This window comes from Ornithodoros turicata, chromosome 5, assembly GCF_037126465.1.
Source record: "Ornithodoros turicata isolate Travis chromosome 5, ASM3712646v1, whole genome shotgun sequence".
Classification (NCBI taxonomy): domain Eukaryota; kingdom Metazoa; phylum Arthropoda; class Arachnida; order Ixodida; family Argasidae; genus Ornithodoros; species Ornithodoros turicata.
In genome coordinates, this window is record NC_088205.1 from 37,409,718 (window position 1) to 37,420,241 (window position 10,524).

At 41.1% G+C, this 10,524-nt stretch overlaps 1 protein-coding gene across 1 annotated transcript; it reads right to left on the bottom strand.

Moving 5' to 3' along the window:
• Positions 1–1,365: 1,365 nt before the first annotated feature.
• LOC135395729 (uncharacterized) lies at positions 1,366–2,871 on the bottom strand. The gene is made up of 2 exons (XM_064626823.1): positions 2,866–2,871; positions 1,366–2,763 (listed from the first exon to the last, which is right to left on the bottom strand). Exons 1-2 carry the CDS (start codon positions 2,869–2,871, stop codon positions 1,366–1,368), a joined length of 1,404 nt encoding a protein of 467 aa, XP_064482893.1.
• Positions 2,872–10,524: the final 7,653 nt, after the last annotated feature.

Sequence of the window (10,524 nt, forward strand, 5' to 3'; positions counted from 1 at the left end):
TGTTTCCTCTATGCAGATGGTGTTGGGTCTGTACATTGTAACCATATAACCTACCATTCTCCTTCTGGTATTTTCATCACGTTACCACGAGCAGTGGGGTAGAGTATCACTCATTGAGGTCAACACAAAAGTGTGTAAAATGCAAATATCTCAGTTTATTTATCACAGAAATACGCTGATGAAAATTTAATGCACTGTCAATCATGTCCAGATCCTGTATAGCATAAGTACATAAAAATTGGTGGCTTTACGTCGCAACACAACTATAATCATGAGCGAAAGAAATGGTTGTCGTCTTGATTTCAAAAAGGCCATTGAATAATAATAATTTGTGGCTTTACGTCACAACACAACTATGATCATGAGCGAAAGAAATGGTTGTCGTCTTGATTTCAAAAAGGCCATTGAATAATAATAATTCGTGGCTTTACGTCACAACACAACTAAGATCATGAGCGAAAGAAATGGTTGTCGTCTTGATTTCAAAAAGGCCATTGAATAATAATAATTCGTGGCTTTACGTCACAACACAACTATGATCATGAGCGAAAGAAATGGTTGTCGTCTTGATTTAAAAAAGGCCATTGAATAATAATAATTCGTGGCTTTACGTCACAACACAACTATGATCATGAGCGAAAGAAATGGTTGTCGTCTTGATTTCAAAAAGGCCATTGAATAATAATAATTCGTGGCTTTACGTCACAACACAACTATGATCATGAGCGAAAGAAATGGTTGTCGTCTTGATTTCAAAATGGCCATTGAATAATAATAATTCGTGGCTTTACGTCACAACACAACTATGATCGTGAGCGAAAGAAATGGTTGTCGTCTTGATTTCAAAAAGGCCATTGAATAATAATAATTCGTGGCTTTACGTCACAACACAACTATGATCATGAGCGAAAGAAATGGTTGTCGTCTTGATTTCAAAAAGGCCATTGAATAATAATAATTCGTGGCTTTACGTCACAACACAACTATGATCATGAGCGAAAGAAATGGTTGTCGTCTTGATTTCAAAAAGGCCATTGAATAATAATAATTCGTGGCTTTACGTCACAACACAACTATGATCATGAGCGAAAGAAATGGTTGTCGTCTTGATTTAAAAAAGGCCATTGAATAATAATGATTTGTGGCTTTACGTCACAACACAACACGATTGATCATGAGTGATCATGAGTGAAAGAAATGACCTTGTGTGGCCTCAATGTACACTATTTTGTGGCTCTTGCGTAATAAGCTTAGTTGCTATCTTCACTGAGCAAAGGACCCTGAAAGTTAGTCAAAATAACAGCAACAGTCCACATTTGGTTCAACACAGGCCCAAGGCTTAGTGGCACAATTTGCAACAAAGGCTTAGTGGCGCTGGATTCGTCGTTCAACGTGGATACGCAAGGAATCTATATCTTTCGTTTCATGCACTTGCGCTGCAGAGAATTCTTCATTACGAAGAAACGGGGGAATGTTTAAATGCACATTCTTTCTCTGTAGAATATCAGCAATTGTAAAACCCTTATCTGCCATGACAGAGTCACCATCTTCGAAGGGCAGATCAAGGAATCCACTCCTTATGACACACTCTCTGTCAGACGTGCACCCTGTAAAAAGTTCCGACACAAAGCTGACAAGCCCATTCGGAGCTATTCCAACAAGTCCTTTGAAAGTGTTTGCACTTTTATATGTTGAATAGGTGCTCGACTGGAGACCTAATGAACTTGCTACTTCACTCCGAATCTCGGTCGCGTCGAGAATGACCCTTGTGGTCGGATACTTCTCCAGAAAGACCTTGGGCAGCGTTTGGTCCACCACAGAGCGAGACTGCCAGACTGGCAACTTTCCCAGCTTCACATACATGAAGTTTAGCCACGATGTGCAGATGCGAGACACTGTCGACTGGGAGATTCCAAAGCGCTCTGCAAGATCCTGCTCGAACAGCCCCAGGCGTAGCCTAACCAGAACAAGAAATAGCTCACTCCTTGTTGAGAGTTTTCTCATCCTACCACATGCTACCTGTGGTGGTGTCTGCCCTTGCTTTTTCTGCCTCAAGATGTTGCAGCCATTTTCTCCTGGGTCGAGAAACTCATGCAGTGCATCAAATATATCTAAGCTTGGCAGTCCAGTGTAAAACTGAGTCCTTTCATCTGAGGTGCAGAGCGAATCTACGTCGTATCTTTTGGGACAGCCATCGTGTTCTTTCTCCAGCTTCATGAGTTCTAACTCAAGCTTCTGCTTCTCCTCAAGTGTCCGCCGAGCGTGTTCCTTCGCCAGAAACAACTCACGTCGTAAATTTTGAATTTCTGCGTCTTTGTCCGCAAGCTCTCTTGTTAGCGAGTCCACAATGCTACCTTTGTTGCAGCTGCAATTCTGATTTCTAGATTCTTCGGATTCCATCTGTTCCGGTTCTTCAAAAAGTGCTTCCCGTCCGGGACTGTCTGTGGCACTGTACACCTGTACATCACCATCCTCAACATTTGAAGTACTGCTGCAATCGCCGTTGCTATTCTGTATTGTTGCAACTGCCGCTGGAATAGGGATGGCATGCGCTGTATAGTTGAATACAGAAGGCACGGCACTTTCTTTGAGACGAAGGAATCCGTTTGCGACATTTGAAAGGAAGTCGCATGGTAAAAAATGTTTAGAGCACACGAACGTAGATTTCTTAACCTCAAATGACGCATCTTCTTTATCTGATGTGACTGCATTTATCCAGATACTCCTCCGATTCTCATCGTTCGGGAACCGGTAGTATGACACCTGCAGAGAGCAAAAAGCGAAGTCGCATTTATCCGCATAACAGTTGTCAGATTCTGGGACCTACCTTATTCCCGTCTGTATCTCGGTAACCTCGCTGCTTACATCCATTTACGCAACAATGCGAAGGCATTTCGTAGCAGCAGCGTTACAGTAGCAGTTCGTGCAAATTTGCAGGTCCGTCCGTTTTGTCCGTGTAATGGCGGCGGATAGAGGAGCTTCGCGAAATGAACGATAGGTGGCTCTTTTATTTTGCATACGATCTATTGCTATACATTGAAGAGATGGACGGATTTTGTACTCGTTACCATAGGTCATGGGAGGACCTGATAAAAAGCTGCTCCGAAAAGGAGGAGCCTCGAAACGATTCAATTATCGCTGCATTTCAATACGTCCTAGACATGGTCGTATTCGGAGATATGGTGCAAATTATGGAATTCAAGATGCGAGAACTTGTATGCCGAATCTACAATAGTTATAAAAATATTTGCACGTCAACATCGGAAGGACCCCTGGGATTGGTGGTGGAGTTTTTGAGGTTTGCTAACGAAGAATTGAAATACACTAGACCAAACGTAATTGTAATCATTGCAATGGGCATTGCATTAATCAAGAAAGCAATCAGATCAAATTTTCATATACAAGCTGTCTATATCGCACGATTCATTACGGATTTGTTGAAGTTACACCTAACGGTTGAAATGGAAAGTACATAAAAAATCTTATCACGTGATATATTCCACCCTAGAGCCTCTACACATTTATTTTATTCTACCAGTCAATGATGTCGAATGAACAGAAGTTCAATATTGTCGTGCAAGGTCTGATGTATCATCACTTATTGAAACTCAACAAACATATCAATTGCGGTGGACCACCGGACGATTTTCATCTAATACTCTCTTGTACGCCATTCAAGAATCTTCATACAAAGAAAGGAAACATCAATAAGAGACAATCAATGTCGAGGATAGTAAAAGTTACGAATATTTTTCGAACGAAATTTACTTAAAACTCGAAGAAGTGGTCATCCGCGTCGTCGAACCCGTTTCCGGAAGAAAGCAACACGCTCGCGTGGGGTGCCGCGTTAACGCGTTGGGCGCCGAATCGCGCTCGGTTTCGGAAGGGTGTCCGGGAAACGCTGCCCGGCGTGTTGCCGAAACGCATTCGACGACGCGGATGACCATTTCTTCGAGTTTTAAGTAAATTTCGTTCGAAAAATATTCGTAACTTTTACTATCCTCGACATGGAGAATTCACATTACGTTATAGAGTATATAGAAAATATTAATACACTCGATTAAATTCTCTGTCATCGTGAGAGTTCTTAAAACCTTCGCGTATCAAAGTGAGCCAGCTAAAGCTGTGAAATTACACTTTCTACAACTCAGTTCGTAAATTGCGGCAGTAGTTCAAATTTTAATTAAACACTTACTCATGTGTGATAGTCACCACTGCTCCGGAATGTGATCTGATAAATTTTATCAATTTATGTACAAACAAATATGTTGTATACAATGTGTGACCATATATGGACAGCTTTTTAATCTATATCTTAAAAAATTGTAAGAAAGAGTGTACAGTTTTGACTTTGAAAATTTAAACAAGAACCTTTGCTGTTCTAGTTTGCGTTTTGTTTCATTATGTGCTAAAATCTTCTAAATTAAAGTATGCCCTTTCCATTTCTAGTGCCTCATATGCCGTGACATAATGAATAGACTCATAGTTTTTCAGTATGGCTAATGAAAAACCTCGGGTACATTCTGTGAATTGGAGCTACGTTTATGTGTGCTGCTTTGATTAAGTTTGCAAAAGGAATATTTACTTATTATAATTACATATCTTCCATTGTGTTTATGCATATGCTCATCTTCATTGTATAGTGGTTTTCTGGTGACAGTTGTGTGATTCGATTCTCCCAAAATCTTATTGGAACTGTGTGCCGCATGTTATATGATGATTGGAATTGTAGACTCCGCCTGCACGTCATGCTTGTCCATCACTTGCATCGCGTCATTTGATAATAGATTCCTTTCAATATAGTATTGTCAACTGTTCAGTCGTTTGAGAAAATATATACACTGTGCAATTTAATTCATAAATAAGCTTACGCAAAATATTAGTGATCCTCTTTGTAAACAAAGATTCATGTAACATACCTCTAAATTTCAATTAGCGATTCTTCTACAATTCTTTCCTTCGGGTGTCGGTGTTGTATAGAGTGTGGTCGTGTAAAATCTCTTTGGTTGCCAGCGCTGGTGCCATGCGAAGGTCCTTGTACATAGTGTGGAATGAACGTCTCCTTAGCAATCTTCAATCTAATCATAAGCTGTTTTCGTTGCTATGTGTAGAATACATTACAATGATGTCAAAGAATACATTTATTATTTCAATTTTACACTTGTTTATTTCGATAAATTACAGTTCTATTCCAAACTCTGAAGTTTCCGTTTGTTGTCTTGATTGATGAATTCCGAAGACATCAAGTAGTTTATTCCGATTATTGGGCGCTTGAATCCAGCGTTGATTAACACAGGTGATATGTTGTCGCCGTGTTTGTATTGCTTCAACAACTTGCACTTTGTTGCGATGAACTTGCACAGTCTCTTATTGATGTTTCTTTTCTTTGTATGAAGATTCTTGAATGGCGTACAAGAGAGTATTAGATGAAAATCGTCCGTTGGTCCACCGCAATTGATATGTTTGTTGAGTTTCAATAAGTGATGATACATCAGACCTTGCACGACAATATTGAACTTCTGTTCATTCGACATCATTCACTGGTAGAATAAAATAAATGTGTAGAGGCTCTAGGGTGGAATATATCACGTGATAAGATTTTTTATGTACTTTCCATTTCAACCGTTAGGTGTAACTTCAACAAATCCGTAATGAATCGTGCGATATAGACTGCTTGCATATGATAATTTGATCTGATTGCTTTCTTTATTAATGCAATGCCCATTGCAATGATTACAATTACGCTTGGTCTAGTGTATTTCAATTCTTCGTTAGCAAACCTCAAAAACTCCACCATCAATCCCAGTGGTCCTTCCGATATTGACGTGCAAATATTTTTATAACTATTGTAGATTTGGCATACACGTTCTCGCGTCTTGAATTCCATAATTTGCACCATATCTCCGAATACAACCATGTCTAGGACGTATTGAAATGCAGCGATAATTGAATCATTTCGAGTCTCCTCTCTTTTCGAAGCAGCTTTTTATCAGGTCCTCCCATGACCTATGGTAACGAGTACAAAATCCGTCCATCTCTTCAATGTATAGCAATTGGCTGTTCTGTTTTGTAGTGTGCCTCGACACTTAATTAAATCATATCGGTGCTAATTTTATTTATTACAAATTAATTATGTTATCGCGTTTAGAATGTTATTAATATCCACCTGTCGTGAGAATTATGAAAGTCAATTTACAAAAAAGATGTGATGAGCGAGAAAAACGCGAGCTTTCAACGCACTAGAACCCTCAATTCCCGGCTTGAGTTGTTGGAGTTAGTTTATGACTTTGATCACGACCATTGTGGGATCCTCCTACTCCCTGCGGGCGTAACCCTGGCGAAGGACATGGGAGCTCAGCTTCCCTCTCTCACTTTTTTTTTTTTGTTGTTGGTGGGCTCTGAATGAAAAAGATGTGTTCCTGTGATGTATCGCCCTGCTTGTTCAGAAAGTGTTTCCCTAAATTAATTTACTGCTTTGAGTTTGCTTCAGGTGATCGCTCAATTGATATTAATAAAAATATTCTACCAGTTGGGAAAGTATTTTTAAGTTGTGTGCATTGATTTTCACTGTAGCAAACTTTTACATTAATTTGCATTTCAGATGAGTTGTTTGTTTGTGGCTTCTGCGTGTAGAAATTACTATTGCAAAGTTATCATAAAACGATGTAATTAAATTTGATTCTCGTTTTCGAATGAGTATTGTTTCTATCAATGAATAAATTTGACTTTCTCTTTTTGTTTCAGATATTCACTCGATTGATATTTTGTGAGTTGAGAATAATGTATGCATAATAGTTGTTTCAGATCTGAAATACATTAAAATGCAGCGTTTCTCGTTTTGGTTGAGTATTGTTTGCGCCGATAATATTTCTCGTTTGCTTAGATAATGTTTCTCTAAAACCAGTTTGCACTGACATAAAAGTCTATTCTTAGATTTTTTCTTTTTGTGTGCTATTGTTTGTTGATAAAATTCTTATTGTGTTCTTGAGAATCGAATAATTCCAATGTCTATTTGCGATCAATAAAAAATTTCGTCTCTGTACACCGGTCCTAAGAATATTTCCTTTTAGAGGAAAGAATGTGAAAAATGGAGAGGGTTTCCCCACCCCGTAGATTTACAACAGATGTGCGGGTTCTTCGCTTTGGGCTGTATAGAGGGAGAGAGTGACCCCACCGAGCTCAAGTAGCAAAGATTGGCTGTACTGTGTAAAGCTTGTCTGTACTGCATGTGTTGGATATCTCCGTCAAGGTAATGTTTATAGTGCCCGAGTAGGACGAAAACTATATATTGTTAGGTCGTAAGGATGATTTTATGATAGTTCAAAAGATATATTATTTCATTTCAATTTATTAAATTTGTAATGTTTGATAGTTTGTTTCGCTATTATTTTCCTGTGTGTTGTTTACATGTTGGCAGATGCATCATTCAAAGCGTTTCTCTGCTATTCATCAGTGCATGTTTATCGTTTTGATAGATTGTTTTTCAATTATTTTCTGTTGTGTACCTCTTGTTTGCTTTGGTGCATTTGTTTGGTTCTCTATTAGCTGTTGATTGTATTTCTCACCATTTCATTGCATGTACCTATTGTATACGTGTGGATGGTATGCCGTTCAAAGTGGTCTCTACTATTCAGTGCTAGCTCCGTGTTAATGTCGTTAATGTTAAACTTTTTATAATAAAACTTTTAATTTTGATTGTAATCATATTGATTAAAAATATCTTCGTTGATTAAATGTGTCATAATGGAAAATTAGCTGTTGTGCATGAAGTTACGTACATCTGTCAGAACTTTGTAATTAAAACTCTGCTAGGGTGCTCACGTATAATAATGTTAGACTTTTTATAATAAAACTTTTAATTTTCATTGTAATCGTATTGATTAAAAATATCTTCTTTGATTAAAATGTGCTACTCCTTCTGCTTGCTGCTCCTGTGCTGCTCCTTCTGCTGTGATTATATCACTAATAAGAAATTGTGATACCCCTTCAATGCTATTGCATCAGATTTTTGGCTAAGTTTTTCTCCTTCACACAGAGTCATAACATAATTCCTGACACTAATGACTTTAATAAATATATTTTCACTTGTACTTTTGTGTATGGCTATCCTTTGCATGTAAACCGCCTACTGCACACCTGTTGTAGCTGGAAAAAAAATTGCGATTGAAGTCGGCACAGATTGAAAAATGACGAAAGAAGTCGGTCTAGGCTGAAAAATGTGAGCAGGTAAGCGCGCATCGCGTGATTACCACTAATAAAAAATATTGTGTACGATGTGTGATACCCCTTCAATGCTATTGCATCATACCTTTAATAAGTATAATCTTTGTTACGTGTATTGCATTGTATTGTGTTTCTTGTGCTTCAGGTTTTTGGCTGGGTTTTTCTCCTTCACATAGAGGCATAACATAGTTCCTGACACTAATGACTTTAATAAATATATTTTCACTTGTACTTTTGCGTATGGCTATCCTTTGCATGTAAACCGCCTACTGCACACCTCTTGTAGCTGAAAAAAAAATTGCGATTGAAGTCGGCACAGATCGAAAAATGACGAAAGAAGTCGGTTCAGGGTGAAAAATGTGAGCGGGTAAGCGCGCACGCAGCCCTCCGGCCAAGCTCCGCCCACCGGTAAGAGCCTCCACCCGAGCGCCGCTTGCCGCGCACAGGAAAAAATCGCGAAAAAAAGTCGGCGTGACGGTGGCGCTGCCCTGGTGGCTATGTCTGAGTTTCTCATCCGGCCTCACGCCCAACATAATATTACTACTCGCGTACATGCCCGACCATGGTCGGCGTTGTCAAGCCCGTACCCGGCCCGGGCTCGGTGGCTGAAACCCGAGCACTGCCCAGGCCCGCATAAAAACGCAAAGCCCGGCCCGGCCGGGCTTTTGGGTAAGCCCGGGCCCGTGCAGTGCTCTAGTGGGTACCCGCAGAGGCAGAGAAAGTCGAAGCGAACAGGTCAACCAATATTTAATGCAATGCTCACAGAGATAAGGCTATAATCAACGCGCGGTATAACAATGCGATCGCTGCACTAACGTGGTCAGAACTGAAAGAATGATAGCCCTAGCCTAACGAGGACCCCTTGTGCGGTGATGATGTCAACGTTCTCACCGAATGCATGGCTTTTCCTGGCAATGGTGCCTTCCTGGTTGAGACCAGGCGCTGATGACGGGGTAGACGACGGCTTGGATTATTCGGATCGAGCAGTGTATGGCGTCTCTGGACGGACACCCGAGTTTGGTATGCAGGCCTCGCAGAGTCGGTAACTGGGCGGCGACGATGAAAGGCAGATGACGGACAGGGCCCCGAAGTAGGCGTCTGGAACCCGGAAGGCGGTACGGCAACCTACTGGCCGGTGGACCTGGGAGGTCCAGCGATCGGTGGCAGAATCTTCTTTCGTTGAGTCGGCTCTCCTCTTTCTTGCATTATCTTCGCCAGCTTTTATATCAATGGATGGAGGAGGAATCGGGGTCCCACGTGTCGTCCAGAACTAATCACCCCGCCGGACCATAACCACGACAATGCAAACGACCACATGCAACTCATTGCATAACGTCAAGCTCTTCCTTGCAAATCCTGGTACAAAGCCACCTCTGGACCATCTGTAAACGCAGTTCAATGCAGCTCTCTTAACTGCTCTATAGGCTCCGTGCACTAGTTAGGTGGCGCTTCGAAAAGTTTCTAGTGTCGCCCCCTGGTGCGGCGCATGTGAAAAGCTGGAGTGAGACAAGTGAGAGAACGTGCGGGACGAAGCCAACGAAGCGAAGACTCTCCTTGTAGGCTGTAGTTCGCCGGTTCTTTCGTTCCGTTCCTGCGTATTGTGTGCGACGGATACGTGCTACACGGTCTGCGATGGCGCAGTTACGTATACGGTGCGGTTTTAAGCCCATCTCAGGGGGCGAAGCGTATTTCAGAGGCAGTAACCAAGATAAAGGTAGACTTCTGTACGAGTCCGACCATGTGTCGAACGTGGAAGAGGTTGTCTCCGAGGGAAATACGACTGTTTCAGGGAAGTGTGTCGCACAAACCAGCAAGACAGTCTACAACGTCACCGTAAATGTATGTTTGCTTTATGGATCTTAGTTTCCTTGCTGTACTGTGATCTGTTGGTACTATTGCATAACGCGCGTGCCCGATACGGAAAACATACTTCTTGTTTCCATTTTTACGTTACTGTTTCACTTCTTCAGATAGATTCAGCTACACGGACTATCGCAAGTGCAAAATGCCCATGTAAAGCAGGAGTCATCGGGAAGTGCAAACACGCCGCTGCACTTGTGGCGTTCGTTAACTGCTGCACATTCCACTCAAGCACTTCAATGCCTCAGCAGTGGGGACGGCCTCCAACTTCGACGCTTGATAAAAAGCGCAGATTAAGTGAATTGTATCCAGGTAAGTACGTTCGTGTTCATATGAGCTATTTTAGTACAGCATATCTACCTACTGAAGCCCACCATGGTGCATGAGGTATTGATTGCTTTTCTGCAACATGGTCCAACATTTTAGGGGAGCAGAATGCTG